This window comes from Colossoma macropomum, unplaced genomic scaffold (assembly GCF_904425465.1).
Source record: "Colossoma macropomum unplaced genomic scaffold, Colossoma_macropomum, whole genome shotgun sequence".
Taxonomy (NCBI): domain Eukaryota; kingdom Metazoa; phylum Chordata; class Actinopteri; order Characiformes; family Serrasalmidae; genus Colossoma; species Colossoma macropomum.
Genome location: NW_023494797.1, coordinates 6,321,448 through 6,347,761, shown reverse-complemented (window position 1 = coordinate 6,347,761; position 26,314 = coordinate 6,321,448). Strand labels below are relative to the sequence as shown.

Sequence of the window (26,314 nt, the reverse complement as noted above, 5' to 3'; positions counted from 1 at the left end):
ATCTTGGGCTTGGACTTTCTGTAAAGCTGCTTTGTGCCAACACCCATTCTAAAAAGCACTCTATCTTTAATTGATTTATGCTGACGTGAATAGCAGGCGTACTGAAACAAATATCAGGCCCTACCCGGACGCTTGTCTACTGTCAGTCCTGGAGGACATCTTGCCTCCTGCAACACCTCCGGCACCTCCATTGGAGGAGGGGGATGAAATCTGGGTAGTAAAGGAGGCAAAGAGTAGGAGGGGGAGTGGTATGACAGTTCTGTACCAGGAGTTAGGCCAAGGAAAGCATGCTATCATTTTACTGGAGAATACATTTTACCCCCCCACCCATGATATACAGTGACGTAGCCAAACCAGACTGCATTTAGAGGAGGTCAAAAGTCACCACATTTTGATGAAAGATTGCAGGGAAACAATAATTTTGTCTTCTCAATGACATGACACAAAGGATCGTATTTAATAAGAGCAACGTCATGAATGAACAATGTAAAAAAAGGATTTCAGTATCATTTCCCTTTGCAGACTACACTGCTAAGCAGTCAGGTGGGGGAAGTCAGGCGTGTGTGCGGCAAAAAAAAAGCTTTGTCAGGGTGCGCGTCACGCACAGAATGTTGTTGAGTGTAGCGCAGCAGTAATTTACATAGTTCAGAGGTTAATGCAGTGCCATCAGCGCCACTCACATCACTCATTATTACTGCATTAATCATACCCGCTATCATCACACCATTGCAGAGCAGGTAGTTTAGGACAAATTTTCCTGACATGCATTCAGATAAACTGTCAGAAAGGTTAAAGCTAACAAATGCTCTACTTAATCCAAAGGTTTGTTTTTTTAACAGCAGCATCTTGATTATTGTAAGTAATGCTGTTCATCTGTTTCTCTGTCATGTTTCTTCTTTCTTTTCTCGCTAGGAAAGAAAATGCAAGCTGCCTAGCCACCCCTTATTACAGACAAACAAAGGGAAGCCATGTAGTTTCTGAGAAAGAACACATAATCCAGAATCCTTAGCTTTGAGCCTTTGTTTCTTCTTCTTTTAGCAAAATATGTTGGAGCTAATGGTCACAGAGAGGAAAGGTAGGGTCAGGAGGGGAACGTGTGCATGTGTGTGTGTATGAGAGAGAATGTTTTATATACTTTATATCTTCTATATATTGTTGCTGTCATAACACAAACCTTGTATCTCCAAAATGGTAAATTTACACCAGAAGGAAAAAACAATCTTAGTTTGAATGCATGTTAATGTAAAGGCATTCCATTCCAAGTAGATTTGGGCCATTTATATTGGTATATTCAGCATGAAATGCTAAGACAATGTAAAGGCTAGCAGGTGTTTTTCAATGGCATAAAACAATAAAAAATCAGTTGGAAGGTTTTTGACATTGATGCTATCTTGTACTATATCTTATTTCTACCATGTATCTTTTGTTAAAAGCTCAAATTTCTGGCCTGATGTTAAATTAAGGGAATGCTCAGCCTAATCCCTGTCTGTGAATTAAATAAGAAACACAATTTTAAAAATGGTCTTTTCCAGCATCCTAAGTGAGCAAGCTCAGCACCTTTAAGGTATTAATCAATGCATAGGACAGTCTTAGCATTTGACCCTCTATGAGAACTGAGTCTTTTCCAGCACCCTGAGTGAGGAAGATCACACAGAGTCACACCTTTCACTGGATCAATAGCTGCTGTAACTAGAACATATGTTAAAACAATTAAAAAAATACCTCTAGGGTCAGTTTCCCAGACATGGATTAAGCCTAGCCTGGCACTAAATTGCAGAGAATAGAAAATTCTTCTTAGTTTAGGCTTAGGCTTAATCTGTTTCTTAATGTCTTAGAAACCAGCCTCTAAGGTATTAATCAATTCTTAAGATCCATAAGAAGAACCATAAACCAAGTGCTTGTTTTTAGAAGGGGCATTCTGGCTTAGAACTAGCATTTAATAAATTATTTGTCATGTTATGCAGAAGTTTGTGTCCCTCAGCCTCATCGGTTTAACAGAAATCACTATTTTTAATATTTTTTGTGTTTTTGTCCATCAGTATTACTATAATATCCAGGATGCATTGCACAAAAATATCATACAACCACTGGGAATCCCCACCACGATAACAGAAACATACTGATGTACAGGCTGACATTCAGCTTCCTAGAAGCTAAGCGCAGTGGGTAGCGCTGTTGCCTCACAGCCAGAAGGGCCTGGGTTCGATTCCCCGGCTGGGCGACCAGGTTCCTTTCTGTGTGGAGTTTGTATGTTCTCCCCGTGTCTGCGTGGGTTTCCTCCCACAGCCCAAAGACCTGCAGTCAGGTTAATTGTACATGCTAAATTGCCCCTAGGTGTAAATGTGTGTGATTGTTTATGCCTGTGTGTCTGCCCTGCAACGGACTGGTGACCTGTCCAGGGTGTTTCTTGCCTTCCGCCCAATGACTGCTGGGATAGGCTCCAGCACCCACTGTGACCCAGAAGCGGCTTAGATAATGTGTGTGTGTGCTTGCAGTTTTTAAACACTGCCTCCCACCTGCAGGATACATCATCAGAACAGGGTTTTCTTAGTCTGTAAACCAAAAATCTCCATCTCAGGACTATTGTGGTAACGCTGTATTAGGCGAGTAGGCATGTTTATTACATAAGTAGGAATGTTTTATTTTGGTTGGAGTGCCCCTTTAACACCACTGAAGCCTGATTCAAGTGTCTGACAGAAGTCACTGCAGCTTAATCAGAAAGGGCTGATTTTTACAAGGCTGCCTAAAGTCCAACAGCCCGCAAAGCTGTCTCCTCCGTTATAATTCAATCAACAGTGTTTGCGCGCCGTGTTACTTCACTGGGCAAAGCAAAACAAATTGCTTTTAGAAATACAATTATGCGGCCGTGCTCTGGTTATTAATAATGGAGAAGAGTTTTTGGGGGTGAGGCTGAAACAGGGTTGCTATTTGCCTAGAGGGCTGTTGCATTTTATTTCGCTCACAACTGTGCTTCTTCCTTCGGTATAATCGTCCCTCTCAAACAATAAAAAGGCAAACAAGAGAGACACTGAAAAACAACAGCCCAAGCCTCCATTCAGTTTCTGCTCACAATTAATTTCACAAACAGTGATTAACAAAGCAGACTAATTAAGCCTTTGATTCCCCGCAAACTCGAACATGAACAATGGGAGTGATCATAAATATTTGTGCACCACTGATGAGACTCTGGCCTTGCTGTTCCTCTATAAAAATGATAATGACAAAACAGTTAGTCATAAATAAACTTCTGTATTGCTGCAGAATCATACATCACCAAGAAATTACAGAAAGAAAAAATCCTTTAAAAGAGGATGTTTAATATTTTTATTAAGCCTCTGATTCACAATAGCAAAGCAGAATCACCAACTCCCAAGATCATCAAAATAACTTTTCAGACGGTCTGTATTAGATATATTTGTGGCACAGTTATCTCATAACTCGCAAAGTCATATTATGCAAAAGAGCTTCTAATTATACAAACAAACATCACAATGGTTAAAAAATGAGGCTTTTTCTAGAAGATGATGATGTATTGTGACAAACATCCATTTTAGTTTTACACTGAGAGAATTAGCATTGTAACACTGCACAACCATAATTCCTAGCAGAATGCTTAGATGCAGCCTGATAAGGTTGTCACGATACCAGCTTTGATTTCAATACCAATACCCAGTGTAAAAAAGAGTAAAATCACACATCACTGTCTGAACACCAAATGTTCATTGGATGTTTATTTGATACAATCTCATCATTGATTTCAAGTGTTTTCACTGTAAAAAAATATAATGGTCGATACCTATTTTTTTAAAAAGTTAACTTGCGTGTAAATAAGCCATATATACTTTGCATTTTAACATGGCTGTTGTTAATTTACAGAAATAGAATTTCTGTAAATTCACAAAAACATGTCATGACATTTTTATTTTATTTTATTTTATTTTATTGTCGTTATGTTTATGGTAAAATAATATACGTACAGAATATTTCGTTGAACTAGGTGAATTAGAGTAACAGGCAGTGTTTCTAAGAAATTTTACAGATTTTTACCATCACTGAGAAAATGTACTTTTAATGTTAATTAACAAGTTTTTGTCAGACATCCCTCATTTTTTTTTTTTTGCAGCGTGGTACTAGCTTAAATTACAGTTTACAGAGCATTTAAAGTGTTGAAGGTTAGTGTATTGGATTTCCAAATTGCCTTTTCAATACTTTCTGCAACTCTAATCTTCACAGTGGAAATTCTTGTGTCATAGTTCAGAATTCATGTCCTAACCTGTTGAGGTCAGTGCTTAGATAAGACTGATTTAGCACTAAGCTTCATATATACAGATGGCATTCTACATGCGACAAGAGAAAGAACTAATTAAAAAAATGTTTACTGTTTCAAATTGCTGTTCATCTTAGATGGTAAACCCCTCCCCTAACGCACTGTTTCTGTTTTGCAGAGTATGAGGCCAAGATGAGCTGTGCTCAGGCTGAACCAGAGGAGAGGCCTGCTAATGCTAACAGTGCTAATGCTAGCCCCACTGCAAATGCAAATCTCAACTCTACCCCCAACCCTAGTGTTGGTGGCAGCCCTAATCCCAACACTAGTGCAACCTCAAACCTCAGCACTAATGCTAACACTAATGTCAGTGCTAATGTCAGCGCTGCCACCAATGCTAGTGATGAACTGGAATGCAAGATCTGCTACCAGCGCTACAACATCCACAATCGCAAGCCCAAGATCCTGGACTGCTTGCACCGTGTATGTGCCCGATGCCTTAACAAGATTCTGGACATGGGGGACGGTTCTGGATGCATCTGCTGTCCCTTCTGCCGCCACGAGACCCAAGTCAGCGAGTATGAGGTGTCTGGACTCCCGGACGACTCAAACATCATGTCATGCCTGGTGGTTCGGGATAAGTCCTGGAGTTCCGACCACAGCAAAGAGGTAGTACTAACGCCCAAGAGCCTGTCCTCTAGCGACAGCCCATCCCATGACTCCTCCAACTGCCTGGTTATCACAATCATGGAGGTCCAACGGGACGCACAGCGTTCACCCAGCCGCAACGGTAGCTCTGATTACTATGGAGACCACAGTCTGGACTCTGTATCTGTAGCGTCAAACAGTGGGGCCATGGACCAGGATGCCTTGTCAAAGTTCTGCAATCACGTACCCCGAATCCTTGTGTGGCTTCTGGGGTTCTTCTATTTTGGCTCCTTGCCCTTGGGCATCTACTTGCTGGTGATCCAGAGAGTGACGCTGGGCATTGTGTGTGTTAGCCTTGTGCCCTCCAGTCTCACTGTCTGTCTTGTATATGGCTTCTGCCAGTGCCTGTGCCAGGGCATGTGCGATTGCTCCAGCAGAAGCTGACTGGACACGACACAACTCGACAGTGCAAATGAGGAGGTGGTGACAGACAAGCAATGACACAAATGACACTTTCTCGAACACGCTGAGGGCTATTATGCTAAGCTATCTGGTTCAGAACTGTCTCTCTCCCCAACAGACAAAATGTAACGTCTGCCATCTAACATTGTTAGAATGCCTAACAGTGAAACGTCAGTTGATGAAGAGGAAGATTGCCTAGTGCAGATGCCTGTTAGTAGCAAATGAAAGCCTCAAACCATGGTTAGCAATGTTCAACATTCCGTAGTTGGCAGCTGGCTTCTAGAATGCCCTGTAGAAGAACTGAGGAGCCAACTGAATCAATGTCCACTCTGGAGAAAAAAACTCTAAAACAAGCATTAACAATCATGAACACGCATTTTACATGGAACAAACGTTTAAATGTTTGAATTTATGTTGACTGTCTGGAGGATTGTACGTGTCTCAGTGTATGTAGCCATAAAGAGCTAATAGGCTCTGCAGGATGATGTCAAAATACTGTGGTTTGCTCACTTCACGGGTGATGTACTGAACGGTGTGTCATGAAACGATGAGCCTTGTTGATCATTCTGACAGAAGTGTCTTAGTGACAAACGTTGGTTGTGATTCTTAGAGGCCGTTAAGAGCATATGCTGTGGGGGAGACAGTCACCCATGTGGAAAAGAGAGAGGCTAAAATAAACTGGATATTTGCTTTAAGATGTTCTATGGGCTTTATTAACCAACATCTATATAATCCCATGGTATGCACAAATAAATAGACACCTAACCAATTTTCAGCATGCTGAGCCCTTCACAGCTTCATTACATTACATGCGTATCTGTAAATGAGGTCACAGCTAAGCTGAAGTAGCCAACCGGAACCCTCAAGACAAAATAATGTGCTGACATTTAAGAGGAAGTCAATACTATGTTGCATTGCACTTTTGCTCTTTTTCATCTTCTCTCTGTCTCTCGCTCTCTCTCTTCTCCATTGACAGCAAAATGGAATGAAATGACAGAACATGAAATGCTGTTCCATCTATCATAGCTGACAATGATGACCACGCTGGAGGAATTCACAATGGAATAGCAAAGACATGCATGGAATACAGTACATGAGGAACGCTCTCAGAGTAGATGGGATGCACAGGGAAGACAGTATCAGAACACATCATGAGTAAAGAGGGGAAGGGCTGAAAAAATGTTTAAGAAGTGTTTTGACTTCTAAAGTTTAATATTTTCTTGCTTCAACACATCCACTACAGCTCAGTGTTGGTTTGTTAAGGAGCTGATTAGGGCGGTATACTGGTTCATCCGGAAAACCGACCACTACCAATTTCAGTGTTTCCCAACTGTGATTCTGGTATCAGTTCATCTGGTATACTCACTGAAATCCCTCATAAAGTATCAGTCATAACTGTTATACTGGGATGCCAAAAGCAAGCACAGACAGCACAACTTACAGACAGTGCACAGCGTGCTAACATTAGCCTGTTAAGGCAAAGCCACGAAGCAGTATCTCGATCATCTCCTACTGTTTAGTCAGTTGTAGTCTAAAGTAGTCCAAATCCGAGAAATCATGCGTAAGACTTTATATTGTAGTGCCAGCAAAGAGGAAGAAGACAGGAAACGTTAAAGGTAAATGCTCTTTCACTGAACAGGCAGCAAGGGAGAACCGCCACTCTGCACAAGCTGACACAGCCGGGAAGCAGACTGGTCACTTCTAACCATACAACTTTCCTTCATGGTAGACACTCAATCCACTTACCTACCCCACAACCCAGCACAGAATAGAACGACCAACATTGCTGCACAACTTAAGCTAACAACAACAACTTACCTACAATAACTGTCTCTCCTACTACGAGAGCAGCACTTCCCGAATGCCTCTTTGTGATGTCGCTTTGCGTGGCCACGCCTCCTGTGCTCCTATCGCCAGCATGGCCAGTAGCGGGATGCCACAGTGTTAAAGGATTGACTGGTTTCTTAGGGTCATCCTTTAGGTTTGCATGGACACTAGACCACTTGCTGTGCTTCTGTTTCCTCCCACACTACCTGCAGTGCTGTCTCACTTAATCAGCTGCATCAGACAACAATGCAATCTTGAGGCCTGGACTTCACAACAAGCCAATCCTTTTGTACTAATAGCATGAATAACTTGTAATACTTACTGAATTCCAGCAGTGCCTGACATTCATAAATGTAAGCATAAATGTCTTGGATGCACATATGAGACAAATGACTCAAGAAATTTGGAGTCAGGAGAACAAAAGTATGGTATACTAAATTATGGTGTCCATAATGTGCTGCTATGTGCTGCTTTCAACACGCTAGCCATTATTGGATTCATCTGAAGGCATCACAGCCGATTGCAAAATTGTGTGATTTTGCAACATTACAGCTTTAAATATGTATAGCTATTATTAAAAGTGATGGTACACTGAAAACATCAGAAATTTTAATTATACCGTGCCGTACCACCCACTACTAACTGTACTAAGCCTTTTACACCAGTTTCAGACACAGATAGGATGCATTCTGTCAGTATGTTACATACAAGACTGATGTACAAGCCTAAACGACTGTGTTCCATATACTGTACATGGAAAAATGCAAAATATGTTTATCTCTCTCATACATATGCATTTGGGGGAAATGTGGAAGGGAGTAGTGTCTCAAAACCTTGTTAGGAGGCTTTGTTTAACAATGGCAGCAGACACAGCACTAGACAGAGGCACAGGCTTCAAACACCTGCTGAATATTTACCAAAGGACTAACACATTTCATTTCTCAGGGTATTACATTAGGAAGGTGCATGTGCCTTGATGCGTCGCAATACGTGCTCGCACTCCATGTTATATGAAATCCAAAGACAAATGAGAATTGGAAGAAGTTTATTCCAGTGGAGGTTCAAATTCAACTTGCTCACATGCCCTTAAGTGCATCTGCAGCCTCCTTTCAGAAAAGCCAAAACTGCAAACTTGGGATCGTAAATATTCCAATTAATTTCACCCTATTTGAGATGGATTTTTACATGCAAAGAAGACATCCAAGTCCAATACTTGCAGCTCTACAGCTCTCAAGAAACGCTCTGAATTCTGATAGTGCGCCAGCTATCTCACAGAGAATTACTATGATGGATTTTTTGACATTCAAATGTGTATTCTGAATCTAATAAGAGTGAACAGAGTCTTCACCAACTTCTAATTATGGGGTGACGGCAGAGTGACTTATTTTGCAGGTAAGAGGATCAATAATTAATTAAACCTCCACTTTAAATTGTCATTAAGCAACAGTAAACAAATAATGCAGCAGAAAACTAAGAAAAATTAAACTGTGGATCAGTTGATATCAATTCAAACCCCAAATACACTTCAAATTAATTTCTGCCCTGTTCCATTTTTTACAGTGTACTTTTGATCCTACTCTACACACTTAAAAAAGATGGTCTTCAAGGGTTCTTTAGTAAAGAAAATGGTTCTGTATAGGACCATGAATACTCAAAGAACTCTTTGCATGATTAAAGGGTTCTTTGCATTGTGAAAGAGTTCTTCAGATTGATGAGGGACATATTTTATATGGTTCTATACAGAACCTTTTTGACATGGGTTCTATATAGCAACCCAAAGGGTTATTCAATTTTTACAAGCTTGACATTGTCACATAGACATACCTCAAGGTATGGAAGGAAAGTGCACTGTGATTTCTGATTCTCATTGTCTTTAAAGCAAGAGTCGCATAACCAAATGTACACATTTTTTCCTTTACTCCAAATATAGTCAACCAGCCAATCCAAACAACACATGTCAATGTGGGCCACTTCTGGCAAACATGTGGTACTGCTGTCAGCACTGGCAAGCTGTATGTGAGCCAACATTAAATATTAAAACCTGCTTATTTGTCCCACATGTCTTAAAAAAGATCTGTGCCACTTCTGGTTCATGTAACTATGTGACATTTTTTTGTTAACTGAAAAAAAAATAGTTAGTTCAACACAACCTGCCTCAATACTAGAAACACTACTAAATATCCTAATTTGCAATTTAATTCAAATTTGGTTTAAAATTATTTGTGGCTGACTTAACATTTTGTGTTCATTGAACACTGAACAGCAAGTTAACGTTCCGACACCTGGATTCGGGCGAAGTCATCGCCATAATTCCGGAGGAGTATGTTGGCCAGATGAAAGAAGCAAAATGGGCCATCACTTGTTTGTTAACGGGAAAGACGTGCGTCTTAAGGTTTTCAAACTGATACACTGTTATGTATAAAAATGGCCAAAAGGACAGGCAAAATGTAGGCTTTATGGCTGCTGCCAGGATTGGAAGCGTTCTTTTAAAAATGCATTCTGTTTCAGATTACTGTTTACCTGTAAAAAATGTAATTGCAACCTAATTCAAAGGATTACTATATTAAAGTAAAGTAATCTGATTACTTTCCGTTTCTTTTGGTTTTCTAGTCTTTTTAAACTTATATAATTAAATAAAGACAAGAAACAAATTTCAACAAGACTTTATCAACAAACGTGTAACATTAAACAAAGCAAATACGAAAACTGCACAGGTTTATGAAACAGAATTATATATTACAAATCACTTGACTTTCAAACCTTTCAAACGATCACTGATCTCACATTAAGCGAAATAGCCAAATCTAAGTGGAGCATTGTATGGAAATATTTCCAACATAAAGATGACAAATTTGTCCAGTGTAATTTGTTTAAGCTCTCCAGGAAATAGGCAAACAAAACTAATACAATTCGGTACACTGCGACTAAAAGCTCTGAGACTAAACACAGGGAAACAAGTAATCGTTGTGGAATGATCTGCTACACTGAATCAAATGCAGCATAGTGAAACACTATTCTGCTCTCCTGGGACTCTTCCCTGTTTGCCTTATTTGATTAATGTGGTAGAAATCTTTTGAAACCCTCATTAACAATGATTATAAACAGAGGCCATTCAGAAATGCCATAACTCGCCATCATTTGTGTTCTATTTGCTCAAAGGCCTGTACTGTTTCATAAGGCTTCACATTGGTGCTTTGTGCTTGGACTTTAATGATCGTAATTTATAGACAGTTTTTCAGCTTCTGGTGGTTTCAGCAGTTCATGGAAATCAACGAGCACTACAAATTTAAAAAGAAGTAACTTTACACAAAACCTAAGTGGAAGATGATTGTCTCAAACAATGATAATTAACCTTACTACTCGCGAGACCATGCTTTCTTTTTCATATTTCACAACTGTTCGTTAATGTTAGCTCACTTCAGCACATAAATATGGCAAGTTACCTTAAAGTGTGATTTATAGCCATTCAAACGACAGAATTTTATGGAGCAACAAGTGAAAATCCAAGAGCTGACCTCCAGATCAGATCAGTTTGCTGCCGTAGAATCCGGCGTTATGTAAAACCAGAGTAAACACTTGATTCAAATATCTTCAGGGGAAGGGGCTTCTTCAGAAGTATCTCCTGGCAGCAGGACCGCCCTCTCCATCTTCTTGCCCAATTTAAAATCCTTTCAAATCTACACCATTCATGTAACATATTTATCATTAAAATGGCAAATTTCATCAAAAGGCAACTAATTTGCATTTGAATGTAATCCTGCTGGTAACTGCCCTATTTTTATAATGTACCTGAAATCTGGTTATTTTCTTTTACAAAAAAAAAAGATACTTTTTTTTTGTATCCTGATTATGCAACGCTGTTACATGTATTCCGATACTACCCACCCTTGGCTGCTACTACTGTTTCTAGCTATGCAATGTATTGTAGTTCATTTTATGTAGATACTAGTAATGATTCAGGCATGCAATTTGCATGATGCTACTTAATAGTCTTTCATCACTAGCTACACTAGCATTACATTTGTACAAAACTAAAGAAACAAACGTGTCTTAGCTAACTAGGTATCTAAGCTTGACTGCACTTGGGGTAAGAGGAAAATGATTTAAATTGCTTTTTCACCAAAGTATTGCTTTAACCCTGATTCTTACACCCTTTTCCAAAACTCACCTCTCCAAAGGGCAACAATGACGGTTAAACCTCCAATAACAATGTGGCTTTTCCACACACTGTCCTCACACCCAATTGCCTGTAGGAAAATAGCCCTCTCCTCTGAGCTGGAATGAATGCTATTCATCACAGGGACTGCAGTGTATGCGACAGCCAGCGGGCTCACAAAGAATTCACTGCTGCCACACACACACCGCGGTTCAATCAAACTGACTCACATTGCCCTGGATTTGCACTCAGACATGAATCTATGAGCAACAGTGATGGTTTTCTGATGTTAATTTAATAATTAAGTCAGCTGACAGTACAATCAGCATGCTGTACACCTGAATTACATCTTACACGTCAAACAGGCCTACTGTTAAATGAGCTGAGATCAACCTGAGTTGCCTTGCCACCTGATCCATCCATGCTCTACCTACAAAATGATTCTTTTGTAGCAACTGCTGTTAAGTTGGACACGTTTTACAGCACAGGAAATAGCAGAGAACTGCAATAATCAACTCAGGTTTTAACAATTTGCCTACATTTAGAGCATGTTATTAATTTCAAATAATGTTTACTTTTGTATGCGTGTGGCAGGTTACAGTGTTAGATTGGATATAGTTGTTTTGTCATGTAATCGAATTAACGTTAGCATGGAAGCAACTTCTATGTATCAACTGTAGATGTCCAATTCAAATAATTTAAGCATTTTGACAAATACTTAATTGCTGCAACAATTTCTCATTAGATTAAACTAATTTTTGCCAATATTCTATAAAGGTCAGAATACTCCAACTGGACAAACAAGAACAAACACTGACATGCTGCACGTCTGCCATCGTCCTTAAAATGTCCAGAGAAAGAACTGACAAACCAAATGAACCAGAGTGATTGGAAAGAGAATATTCTACAGGCACAGGCATGTTTGTGTTTGTTTGTGTGTCCAGTTGGTGTGCTCTGACCTTAAAGCCTGTCCAATCTCACAACAGTTGCCAAGAATGAACTCATGTTGGTGGATCATGGGTAGGTAAATTATGGCTAATTTGAAAGTTCATCAGTTGGTAGAAACTACAAATGATGTAATTTCTGCTATATGTTATTCAATTTATTAAGAAATGTGAAAAACAACAGATATATGGCAACACAAACAGCTCTGGCCAATTTACATATTTTGTTTATTTTTGAAGTGAAAAGACAAACACAACCTCCACAGCAAACTATTTTAAAAAATAACATTTTTGGCAAGTGTTAATGCGCAATTACTTTATATTTGAAAAACATTATAAAATAGTAGGCAAGATCTGGAAGACCAAGGTCTCTCAGATAGAACTGCTCAGAGATTAGCCACAAATGCAAAGCAAAACCCCCATATGACAGCAAAGTATGTAGGTTTAGCTGACACAGTGGTGTGCAGTAATGTTTGCCCAAACACAATCTACATGAATGAGTCATCAAAAGGAAACTTTAACTGTTCAAAAATCACAAAAGTCAAAGTCTGCAAAAATGGAACTCTTTGGTCACAATCACCAATGGCATGTTTGGAGAAAAGAAGAAGCAGTATTTGATGAAAATAACATCTTGCCAACATTATCAGGCTTTGGGGTTGTGTGGCAGCCAGTGGCACAGGAATATTGCACAGGTGGATGGATTTTTAAAAACAGTTTGCTGTAGAGATTTACTTCTTTTGCTTAAAAAGTAATTTGCCCATTGAATGTTTGCATACAACTGTATTCATTTTTCTATTTTCTTCATTTTTGGAAAGGATTAGACAAAGGAAAACAAGTGAAAAAAACAGGCAAAGGTACAGAGAAAATGGGACTCCTAACAAGCATGCAAGACCTGTTAGACCACGGACACTGACACCATCAGATACTTAAAGCTTTCATCTTTGAGAGAGAGAGGAGAAAATAAACCCCCACTCTTGCTTGCTCTTGTTGAATCAAAAATCCACAGGTGAGAAGACAATTCAACACTATGGGTCTGAAAGGATGTGTGGCTGTCAAGAAGTCATTATTAAGAAAATTTGCAAATCAGACAAACTACTGGTGTTCTCAGAATAATGGACTGACCACACAAGAGTCCAGACGTCAACCTGTTTGATTTTTTTTGGGATTACTTGAAACGTGACAAGCAGAAAATGCAACCAACTTCTAAGACTGAACCTAAATATCCCCACAGAGCTCCCTGAAAATCTAAAAGTAGGTCTCTCAAAATAAAGGGAAGGTGTGATAAAGGCAATAAATAAATAAATAAATAAACACTCAATTTAGTTGTTTAGACTCCTGGGTAATTTACTGTTAAATATATGCTGTCTGTATGTTTCATTATGAATTTTCACCACCTTCTGGTGTGCGTTTTTAACAGTTTTTTAATACGGGTATACCATGAAACCATGATATTTTTTGACTAGGTTATCATACTGGGAAATTGGTAAACCATAACATCTCTACAGCTCATAAACACAAACATGTTTCAGTAGCATTATATTTTCAATATAACAGTGCAGAAATATCACACCATGAGAACAGCCAACTATTAGTTGCATCGCTGTTTAAGATTATTCACCACAAGCCCTGCCTCGTCATCATACTCCAACTTCTTGCTATATATAGTTCAGCAAATAAGTGAGACCAATGGGCCACTTCATCTAAAAGCAACCTTCATCTTCACAAAATCCCATTTAAGGCTGTATTTATACACGCAATCAAATATTCAACATCTTTTTTTCTGCCGTTTTAGGCAAATGTGCTGCATGAATTTTAATGACAGCTGAATAATTTAGACGCAATTTTCTTTCTCCTGGTGGGCACTTTCTCCACACATCATATAGAGGAATCCATCTCTCCTTCTCCAACATTCTCTCTCTCTCCCTCATTCCACTTTTTTTTTCCATTGCTAAAAAGATTCTGGCGAGCCAAGATATCTCTAATCCTCACACAAACACATACAAACACCCTGCGGCCTCAATCAAACCTCTCTCCTGGCACTGCCAAGCCAAGCCTGAAATCTTAATTAGCACTGGCAGTGCATGTAGCTTTAAGGGCTGCGGCAGTATGTTTGTGTGTGGTGTTTGTGTGTGGGAAAGTCACTTCGCTTAAGAGTGTGATTAACACAAAGTGAGTGTGTATCTTAACAAGTGTGCTCTAAGGGCTTTTCAGAGGACGTAAGGATCTCAGCAGCAGTTATCAGATTTTAGTGTGGGAGATGGAGCTCCAGGAGGGAAATGTGAGAAATTTGCTCAAAGGTTTTGACATTAGTGACTGCAGTGGTGTGGCACAGTATTTGGGCGAGTCATTTGGTAGTGGAAGTGTTACCATGGAATGTTTAACAATATAAGCTACAATATAATATAACAGTTGGGAATCTTCTTAAAAATCTACTCCAGCCTGTTTCAAGCTAATGTACAGTGGGGTCCAAAAGTCTAAGACCACTAGTAAAAAAGCTTCTACTTGCATTCCTTTTTAACTGAATACAAAGTAGGTGCATTATGTCATGGATCATGGTTTATGATACTATTACAATATTGCATTACCAAAAATGCAAAATATGTTTTAATGTTATAATGATGCATTCTGAATATATATATATATATATATATATATATATATATATATATTTTAAATGGTGGTATATGTGCAATATTTATAATAAAATAATAATCAAAACTAGAAATAAAAATAAATTGTCCAATTATGCTCATTGTGTATCATTATTATATAGAATTATTAGCAGAACTGGACTTAAGAACCCTGTCATAGACCACTAAGACCTGTGGAGCTGGAAGCTGGGAAGCTGCTTCAACATAAAACACAGCATGGAACAAACTACAACCTGCACTTTACCAACTTAAAAACGGCACTGTGTCATATAATCATCATGAACATACAACACCAGTCATTACATAAGAGTCCTTAACAATGGAAACCTTTACTTTCTTAGTAGCCTGGAGCGTTGATCAAAAAACACCCACTACAATAATGCTGTTTTCTGCTGGCAGGAATATAAGATTCCCCATTACATGACAGCATCAAGTTATCATGTAATGGGGCCTGATGAGACTGAGCTGTTTATCCTTCTCAAAGCCGGGCAGGACGTTATTTTTCACCTTCTTTGCATCATGTGATCAGAGCATGAGAGCACGCTGAGATTTTGTGAAAGAATAGTTGATCTGCATCTTCTATGCAGAAACTGTAGTGCAATAATACCTAATTATCAAATATTGGCACATGTCTAAAAGTAGGGCCGGCCCAAACAGTTTTACAGGCTTCAAATACTTGTTGGTACCATATACTCCTTCTTGAAATAACCCTTAAAAACAATAATATTTACATTTCATAACTGACCATAATTTTAAGCATGTTTGTTAGTGCAGTTCAAGATATTCTGAGTAGGTGGCAACAGTAATAATAGCCAGGCTAAAGCCCATCTGTGTGTTGCTATGATAGAATCCACGATTGATGCCCTCTCACTAAAATATAGCTTTTATCTATCAGTTCTACCACTTTATAGAAATATTTATGAGTCCTTTGTTTTTGAGTTCATGAGTCGTTATTTTTGTTTTGTACTGAGTTTTCTTCTTTGGCTGGTTGGCGAAGGCAATTGAAGGCAACACACACACCTAGTTGAAGCCAGTCTTACTGGGCTCATTTTTCTTTTTGGCCAATAATTTAAAGTGCTCCCATGATTTCTTAGGCATTTGCACTCTTTTAGCTTATATTGCCATGTGGCGAATTTCTGAACACTAAACGGAGAACCAAATACTATCAGCATAACAACTTGAGTAAAAAGTAGAATCTTTGACATATTCACATAAATTTGAGAATTTCTCAGTATTTGCTACATATTGCTTTAATGACATCAGGCACTCAAGCTGGCATGGCTTCCTCAAAATTAAAAAAGCAAAAGCCTCTGATGAGGCTGAGAAATGAGGAATAAAAAAATCTTTTTTTTGCAGGTCAGACCCAGACCTGTTCCTATTTTTATTCTCATCAAGTGCCAAGTGCCGTTTATGACTCCTGGCGAACATATGGAGAGTGTTAATATATCCTGTCTTCTGTTTTGGTCTTTAGGCTTCTGAATGGTTTATTTATGATTCCTCTGATTGTATCTAATCATGTTGTTGCTGGTCGCCCTTTTCCTCTTTACCCTTCAACGCTTCTTTTTTCTCGTCTTTTCCAATAAATTGCTTCTACTCAGGATATGTCTAAAATAAGACACTTTCAGTTTGGTTATCTGGGCTTTGAATGAGAGGTGTGGCTTGATTTGGTTGAGGATCCATTCATTTGTTTTCTTTGCCATCCAAAGTACTCTCAAAAGTCTTCGCCAACACCGAAGTTCAAAGACATCTATATTTTTCCGGTCTTGCCTGTTTATTGTCCACCGTTCACATCCATAAAGAAGACCATAGCCTGGACAATTCTGATCTTTGTTAGTAGCGACAAATCATTGCATTTGAAGATCTTTTCAAGCCCCTTCATCCTTGTTCTGTCAAGTGCCGATCTGTGTCGCATTTCTTGAGTGCTGGATCCTCTGTTGCTAAAAATTGGTACGAGTACACAAAAGTTGTCCGTATCCACATCTTCTCCATCATTTGTAAAGTTAGCAGTCTTTGTCTTCATAACCTTAGTCTTCTTCATATTAAGCTGAAGTCCCATCTTTTTATTCTGTTTTTTTTAACCTTCCCTAGACTATAGCTTGTTGATCTGCCTTTCCTGAATCTTGCTTGCATGTCTGGCAGTTCTCTTTCAATGTAAGGCCCTAGTCTGCATTGAATGATCTTCAGCATAAGCAACTCTTTCTTGTCTCCTTTCTTTGGTACTGTGGTATAAACTGACCTCTTCCAATCTGCTGGCCATTGAGCTATTTTCTAGATTTGTTGGCATAATCTGGTCAGTATTTTAATCAAATCTTCTCCGGAATCTTGAAATATTTCCGCTGCAATGTTATAGATTCCTGGGGCCTGCCTGACTTCATCTTCAAGCACTGCAGATTCTTCTGTACAGCTGGCATCAACTGAAGTGTCTTGGTGATTGATATTTTTTATAGAGGTGTTTTCGTATATTCCTTCCATCTTTTTTCTATTTTTGTTTCATCTGTTATGATTAGTCCGTTGACATTTCTTAGAGCACCGACTCATGGCTATAATTTATTTTTGATCCCAGATTCTTCTAAAAACCTCTGTTTCCATGTTTGTTCCCCTTTTCAATAATTTTACAGATGTTGTTGTAGTATTAGTCCTTGTCTTTCCTGGTAGCTCTCTGGAATTGATAGTATAGTTCTCTTAAACAATCTTCGTCCTGTTTGATTTTGGCTTCTCTTCTCTTTTTGCAATTTCCACGGTATCATCAGTCATCCACTTTGATTTTTTTCTCCTTTTCATTCTTCCCATGTTTCTCTGATTCTTCTTTGATGACCCCTTTGCGTTCCATCCATAGCTGCTCTGGTTCTCTTTCAATTATGTCCAGCACTTGAAATCAATTCCTGATGTTTTCTTTGAAGACAAGTGGTATGTTCTCCAGGAGCTTGCATATTAGAAGTTTGTGATCTGTTTCAGAAGCAGCTCCAGGCCATATTTTTGCAATTAAATATTGCTCTTCCATCTTGTGGTGCAAAAAATGTAGTCTACTCAGTTTTGGTATACTCCATCTGGTGATGTCCAGGTATACAGATGTCATTTTGTTTGCTTGAAAAATGTGTTATTAATGAAAAAGTTATTGTACTTGCAGAACCTTATCAGCTGTTAACCTGCTTCAGTCCTGTTTCCAGCTCCATGTTGTCCAACTGTATTTCCCTCCTACTCGTTTCTGACCTTAGCATTCCAGTCTCCAGTGACCAGCAGCATGTCTTATTTGGAGGTCTTGTCAATTTCAGCCTGATCATAAAGCTTTTTGATTTGTTCATCACTTGCATTCATTGTTGGGGTATTGCTGGATGACTATCACCTTGAATGGTTGTGCATAAAATCAAATTGACATCAGTCCATCATTCACAGCAATGCATCCAATAACAGTCTTGTTTAAAGCCATTCCATTTCTTCTTTGTTGTTCGTGACCCGAGTAGGAGTGTGTTCCCCTGATTGAAAGTGTCCTAATCCAGTTCATTTTGGCTCACTGATCCCTAGGATTTTGATGTGTAGACAATCCATCTTCACTATCTCCAGCTTGCCATGATTCAAACTTTGTACATTCCAAGTTCCAACTGTGATTTTGTTTTTGCAGCTTTGATTTTTCTTGATTTTCTTTTCTCTCTTGTCAACTTCAGCAGCTAGACGTCCCAAAAGCTTTGATCTTGCCACGTCATATGCACAAGCTGTACTTGGAGGAATCCTCAGCTCTTTCTCAGTAACAATTTGAGTGCATTCCGACCTGAGGGTCCCTTCTGGCACATCTCGACAAACACTGCATTGTGTATCTCCATGTGGTTTTGTTGGTAAAGTACAGAAGTGGTTTACCATTGCCTTCATTCATGCAGTTGAATCAATGTCATTGCCGTTGTCACCTCTGTGTCATCCGCTGATGACATCGTCCTATATTGCTGCTGCCCAATATCAGTGCCAGGTTTAGTCTGGCACCTCTGCTAAGATCTTTCTACCATGGGAGACCCTGAAAGGAGTTAAAACTCCACGCAGCATAGCTCTCTGCTTCTCTTATGCATGCAAGCCTCCTCGCCTCAACAAGCAACCATACCATGAGATGGGACCTAGACCTAGTGACCTAAAAATAAGGCAGAATCTTGAATACATCTATACATCTATAATATATAGACAGGCTATGCTGGACTGGCTTGCCTGCAGTCCAGAGCTGTCTCCTACAGAAAATATGTATCTTATTAAGCTTAAAACATGACAACTAAGGCCATGTATAGTTACACAGCTGAAAACCTGTGTAACTGCTTTCAAAACTGGATCAGTCCACAAATGATTATTGAGTGTTGTTAAAAGAAAAGGTGGTATAACATAGTGGTACTTGCTCCCATCCCAACTGTTTTAGAATGTGTTGCAGGGATCAAATTTCACATAATACCCAACTTTTTTGGAACTGGGTTTGTAAAACTCCAACAAACAAGAAAGAATATGTTTCTTCAATGTCTGTTACAATCATTAATTATCCAATGAATGCAATCATTAAACTGTTGCTAATATTACTTTAAAAATTCTCATTGATAGGCTAACATAAATTAGCCTTTTGCTAGTGGTAGAAATTTAATTAAAAATGTCACTTTTAAAACAGTTTCTGCATTAACCAATGCTATATTTAGGGCATGCAAGTTGATCATCCCTGAAGCATCCCAAAGCAGTTACACATTACCATGAACTATTTTTATCATCCAACAGGACAGCATTAGCCTGGAGTCCAGCACTGTGTTCCTAACGTCTTTGAAAGTTGGAACATTGTAAGAATAGTTGTGGTAAGACAAGGCTCACATCTGTCTCATTCTAAAGCTGCTTTAACATGTTGATGCTGAAAAACTTTCATGGTGTGCAACCGACGACGGCATGTAGCCATGGAAACATTGCCATGGTGCCCCAAAAAATCAACATCCAGGTTATATCACCATGATTGATGACAAAAATTGGAAAATGTAACCCTTGATGGAACGTTCTGCTAAACATCGTGGTATGGTGTTGTTACCGCTGATGGTGGTGAAATTCTGTCGTTGAAAACAATGGAATATCCAGAGTGCTACTGACTGTCTGGTGTAGTGTATTACAGAGCACTATACAGATGCGACAGATAGAGATTAGGTGGAAAAATGCTGGAGTATTCCTTCAACCCTCTTAGGCCCATATGGCGTATAGGCCTTGAAAAGCGATTCTAATATCTGTCACTTGTAAAACAAGAAGAGTGCAGATTATGAATTTGCAGGTGATACCACCTTTGTGTTCCTAGCCAAACAACAGTAATAACTCTAGACTTCTAAGGGGTAAAAGTGAGCAAACAATAAATGAAATTAAAATACAACAAGCCTTATATCATCAGTCCTTGAGTAATATCAGGAATTATCAGCTAAGAAAAATGTCTCTAACTCTCGCTGCCTCTCACACACATACGCACACCTCATTCACAAGCCATGCATGAAGCACTTTTATTCTCTTCAAAGGTCATGCAATCCATCGCATGCAATCTGTCACATCACTTCTGCCTCTGAGAGCACAGGAAAGAGAACCAGAAGAGAGAGAGAGAGAGTGAGAGAGAGAGAGACTCAAAAATAACCCCGCAGAAAAACACAATGTCAGAATGCAGGGTGTAATTATGCAGTGTGAAACGCTGTCACAGAGCGCAGTCTATCTCTCTGCTCTCGTTCTGAAGAGCATTTGCGCACAAGCCTCCCATATCCTAACCAGCGAGTGCACTCAGCTGACTTTCAGCCTCCGACCAAGGACAAATGACATGCTGTCAGATGTGAAATGCAAAAGAGAAAAAAGAAAAAGAAACAGGAAAGCAGCCATTATGTCCATCTGCTTCGAGACACTCTTTAAGTGTTTTTATACAGGCACACACACACACAAACACGCACTGAAACACACAGCCTATAGCCTCGTCTACTTGTCTACATCCTGACAGAACTCTCAGGAGTCACAGAAGCCAGGCCAACCAATCCCCTCTGCTCCTGCTGTTGCCATAGAGACACCTCACATCAGGACCACAAGGAGGATGCACATGAACTTTGCAGCATGTCGCATGGAGGGTTTAGAGAAACAGAACAGAGATTAGCCCATTTTTCCCACTTATAGACACACAAAAACATTCACAAACAACAGTGTAATTTCTATTAACAACAGACACGAATTCAAACACTAACTCATTAACCACAATATATCTTAAAAGAGGGATAATTGTTGAAATACATGATGTTGGCAGTTGTCACCAGGGCTGGGTACCAAAAATTGGAATCCTAAAGACACCGCCTCAAAGATCTTAGTACTACCGAAAAAGTCTGAAAAAGATAAGTGCCTCTTTTTCATAATTTGGTAAAAAGGTAAAGTATATGTTGTAAGAAAAATTCTACTTAAATTTGTTGACCTGTTGCATTTTTAGTTACATGAACAAAGAATCAGTGGTACCATGTGATAGAAGAGTCCCACCTGGTGGGGAAATTGAGTAAAGCTTTAATACTTTAATACTTTAATTAAACTAATATTTATATATATCAGGTGGCATCTGACTCCTTGATGCATGAAGATTGAAAAGAGACAGCACACTCAACTATGTTGCACGGATGCAGAAGTCCAACTTCTGGCAGAATTTTGTAAAAAATGTAGATTAACGTTGAGAACAGTTCTTTGTGCACTAAATTCTTTAAACTAGTAGCTGTCATGTCAGGTAATACATCAATTCTGATGAAAGCATTTGATCACAAACAAGACTTATCTCTGTCGAGAAAACTGCATGAGGAGCAGCAACATTACTCAATCACCACAACAAAACACTGATACAAGTTTTCAATGAGGACATATCAGTAGGTAAGATAACAGCTGCCAGGCAGCTTTCTGACTTTTGTAAGAGAAAGTTAACTACTGTGGCATTTGTCAGTGTGATGAACACATTTAGATTCAAAACCAAACTCCAGTGAACAGCAAAACTAGCATTTATTAGATGGCTAGTCTGCTGCCGTCCACTGCTAGACACATTCATACTACATCATTTTATGGGGGTTTCATAAAGAGCCCTTTTAAGTATGACATTTCGTTCTCTCGTTGTAGGTGAGAGCTTTGACAGTGCTAGGGCCAGCTCACCTTGATATAATGTGGTCATCCACAGTAAAATGACTTTATAATAGTGGAAGAAAAAAAAACAAGGATGTCAGTCGAGGGGGTGGATGTCATAGAGCACTGTCAATGTCGCAGAACAATAACCACACTTTCCATTGACAGTGTCTACAACCTGTTTTGTCTTTAGGTTTGCAGGTTTAGGTAGGCTAACAAGCTGGTGAATCATGTGTATAGCCAAAAAGAGTGGAAGATGGAATTATTATTAATAAATTAATTAATTAATACTTCTTTCTTACATGTCTTGTTTGCAACAGTTAGAAAAAAAGTACTGGAAAAAGTATTGCTTTGATATTGGTATTAAATTTAAAGTATTGGATCGGTAACGGTAACGGAAAAAAAAGATACCCAGGCCTAGTCATCACAGGGCACCATCGGACGTTTTCATAAAAGTTAAAATACGTAAATACTGATGAAACAATAATGGCCATCTCCTCATGTACTACTAATTCTGTCCAAACAGCAAAAATGATTTGCTTCAACCTATTCTTAAACTACAGTAAATTACGACTAGTTGATTTATCAACCACTGTTTTTAATAACTACTGAATTAGCCTAATAGTCGTGCAACTGCAATGTGCCCAAGAAAAGACTATAGAGGGTCATCACGTAAAATTGGACCAATTAGCCTAATTGTATCTCTGCCACGACATTCACTTTGTTGTCAGAAATGAATTTTAATTACTGATCTGTTCAATTTTTTCCCCCATTGGTACTTAACCTCATTCCTCCAGTCTAAAAAAAAAAATCAGCAAACAGGTGCTGTAGAAGGTTGTCAGAGATGAATCAACTGAGGCCTGTATCCATGACAACAGTAAACAGTACAGTAGAAGCTAGAAAAGAAATCTGAAAAAAAAAAAGTGAAGAACAGAGCAGCTGAGAGCAGGAACTGCACTCCAGAGAAATAACAGCACCTTCACACAAAGCCTTCACACTTCAGTACCAGCAGTGCTTCCTGAGCTTCCACAGACCAGCGTTTATGCAAAATTAAACGCAGTTCAGTCTTACAGTGACTTCCGAGGGATCTACTGGGGATTTTTGTGTTATTCTGTTATTCTCATTTCATTACTGGAAGAGTGTGACATTCCAACTTGTGCTACATGATGTTCACAAAGTACTGGTATTGCCGTTACATTGTACATAATGTGAATGTGATATGCCTTGCAGCATACTGTATGTTAAAAATACATTGATTTATCAATGATATGGCTTGGTTAAACACTAGCCCGCATTTCTACCCAATTTCCTCCCCAGTTTAGTCTCCACTTATTACATGATGCTATGATGTTTAGCACTTGCTTCCTTGCGTCATGTGAAGCCACTCAAACAAAGTCATTGGACAGCTCAACATGTCTAGAGGAGAAAACTGAATGGTGGCTCTGTTACATCATCTACGTCTTGGCTATAATAACGCTGAGTGATGGGGAGACGGATGGCCATTTTACCCACCCAGAAACAGCGAGATCAATTATGCTCTCAGGGCCACGCATCGCTGGAGACTACATGTCAGAGAGAGTGTTATATCCAATCAGGAAAAACTTTGTGCCATAAGATAGAATGACCACTACTTGGGAGTTGGGATGGTGGCCCAAGAAGATAATGAATTTGAGGAATCCCATGGCCTATAGAACACTGTAAGTGAAATAGAAAGAAACCATATAAACAAGACCACAAACAATCTTTTTTTCATAGAAAATTATGCCTTAAGATTCAATGTTTCCTCCTAAAATACTTACTTTTCATTACACCTACCCATATCTAGAAGTGTACAAAGTTTACTTTAAAGTATGGGTGGCCAATATGGAGAAAATATAACATCACAAGACACATTTTCATGACACAAAATAAAAGTATCACAATGTTCAATTTTAGGTTTGCAAACAACTTGGTGTGGACAAGAAGTACCAGCAAAATAGTAATGCCACATTTTTTAAAAAAAGCTATGACACTTTCAAAGTGTGGATAACTAAGGATTGCAGGATTGCACAGACTAGTTAAGCAGCCGACTAATAAATCCACTTGTCAGTGCTGTGGGCAGCAAGACAGTATCTGAGTTTAGCAATGAGATACAGGATCAGAAAAAACAACAGATAACAGCTAGGAGGACTCCAAAAAACAGCTCCTACACAACACATTTTACTGTGTAAAATGTGTTGACACGTCATTCAAAAAAGTTGGCTCCCTATAATTGGTCTAAATCTATCATTTTTACAACTCCATCATTAATATCACAGGCTTGAATTAAAGTACTTATGGTATAATTTAATGTGAAAACCCAATGTGAAGGTCTAAAGAATGTCGCTTGAATGGCTTACATGCTTTACATGTCTGTGTTTCAGTCAGAAGTCGCATCAAACCCAGGCGCTAGTTATGGAGGTTGCACTATTTGTGGAGTATGGATGTGGCTAATCCCCAAATGACTATTTTTAATTACTTATTTTTTTTAGCTATATTATGCACTGTTGGGGTGCAGGAGCCAGTATTTAAATTCCTACGTAGTGCACTATGTAGGGAGCAGCATTTGAGATACAGTCCCAGCACAAGAAGAGATGCACTGCTGGATTTGGGCTATATAAGACTTGGTGGTAATTTGGTGACCAAAAAAGTACTTTAAAGCAAAGGTTTTTGCATTAAACAGTGCCATTTTGTGATATGTTCATTATTATCTGACAAAAATTTAAAAAGTTCATGAATTGACTGCAATACACAGTGATGGGCGACTAAATGTTCTTCTCTGCATTAAGCCGTCAATGGCTGCTTGGCAATGACACCACACTCTAAAGGAACTGCATTTATTAATGGAATACTTGTTTGTGTTGATTATTATTAACAATAACTTAAATTATTTCCTGAAAAAAATATGTATTTTACTATATTTTATGTTGGCCGCCATTTTATAAAAGCAATAAGTCACTTGAGGCCGTGCATTGCTGTGATTTTATCACAGGAAATGGAGTTATGGCATTTCCTCTTCACATCGTGCCTAAGAACACCTTTCCCCTTGATAAAATCGCAGTAATGCATGGCCTCTTGTGGTTTATTGATTTATTCTAGAAGTACTGACAATGACAAAAGCATATTATGACATAATTTATGACAATAATGATAACATATCTTGTCATGCTGTCCACCCTGAATCCCTCGATCAATCAGAACACAATCAAAAACACTAATGAGATTAGTTAAAGGGCTCATTTATAACAATTGCACAATATATTATGCAGTCTTAGTTTAAACTCCTGTTCTATTTGTTATACTCTACAAATATGTGGATTAGGGCATCTGTTATGTTCTATAAAATTCTATAAAGATGTGGATAAGGGTACAATTATTCTATGTTCTATAAAGATGCAGACAAAGGTACAATTCACTGGGTGTGAAAGTGCAAGGGAAGGCAGCCTTATGAAGAGACAGACTGACCACACACACAGAGGCATTAAGAACAGCCCATGACACTCAGGCAGGCATCTGGACAGACACCTGACCAACTGGACCTGTGGTTCATGTATTGTCACGAGGACGGGTGTAATGCCAGGATGTCAAACCTGGCACACATAGCATCATAAAGTTCTACATGGGCACCATTCCAGGACACTGGACAGGCACATGCCGTACTTTACCCTCAGAACATCTGCGGTGGCACATCAGTCTTACAGGCATAGATAACACACTTACACACTTGTAAAACTATCTTTACATATTTCTGCACCTCAATGCTGTTATGCTATAATTTGATTTATCATCAGCCCACTGAAAATGACTCAAATTTACTTTCAATATTAAAATACTATAACTAAACCAAAAACATAAATCAAAATGCACTTGCTAAATATGACATTCAAAATTTCATTTTTCACATCATGCCACCAAATTACAGTTTAACCAATAAGTATAAAAAATAATATCAAGTAACTTAAATATTATTAAATACCAAGATACTGAGACGTCTCTGAAAATACCATGAAATTGAATCAATATCAATCAAAACCATCCAGCACTACCTCCAACATATCAAAAATTTCATGCGTCACAATGTTTTACCCTAGCCAAACTGCACATTTCTAACATGTAGCCTGTCCAAGAAGCACTTTACCTTTGCAGAACCATTTTGTTGGTCAAGGTGAGGCAGCTTATCCTGTTTTTCTCTGGTTTTCCAGAGAACACTCTCTATCACTATTTCACTGTTCAGACA

The 26,314-nt window shown here is 38.8% G+C and overlaps 2 protein-coding genes across 2 annotated transcripts in view; one reads left to right on the top strand and one right to left on the bottom strand.

Annotated features, from left to right (window-relative positions):
* cep89 (centrosomal protein 89) overlaps positions 1-26,314 on the bottom strand; it is a 177,965-nt gene that overhangs the window by 68,907 nt on the left and 82,744 nt on the right. The gene's annotated exons all lie outside the window — the stretch shown is intronic.
* zgc:165481 (uncharacterized protein LOC100073327 homolog) lies at positions 4,454-5,719 on the top strand. Its single transcript, XM_036584283.1, has one exon. It carries the CDS (start codon positions 4,460-4,462, stop codon positions 5,354-5,356), a length of 897 nt encoding a protein of 298 aa, XP_036440176.1. The 5' UTR covers positions 4,454-4,459; the 3' UTR covers positions 5,357-5,719.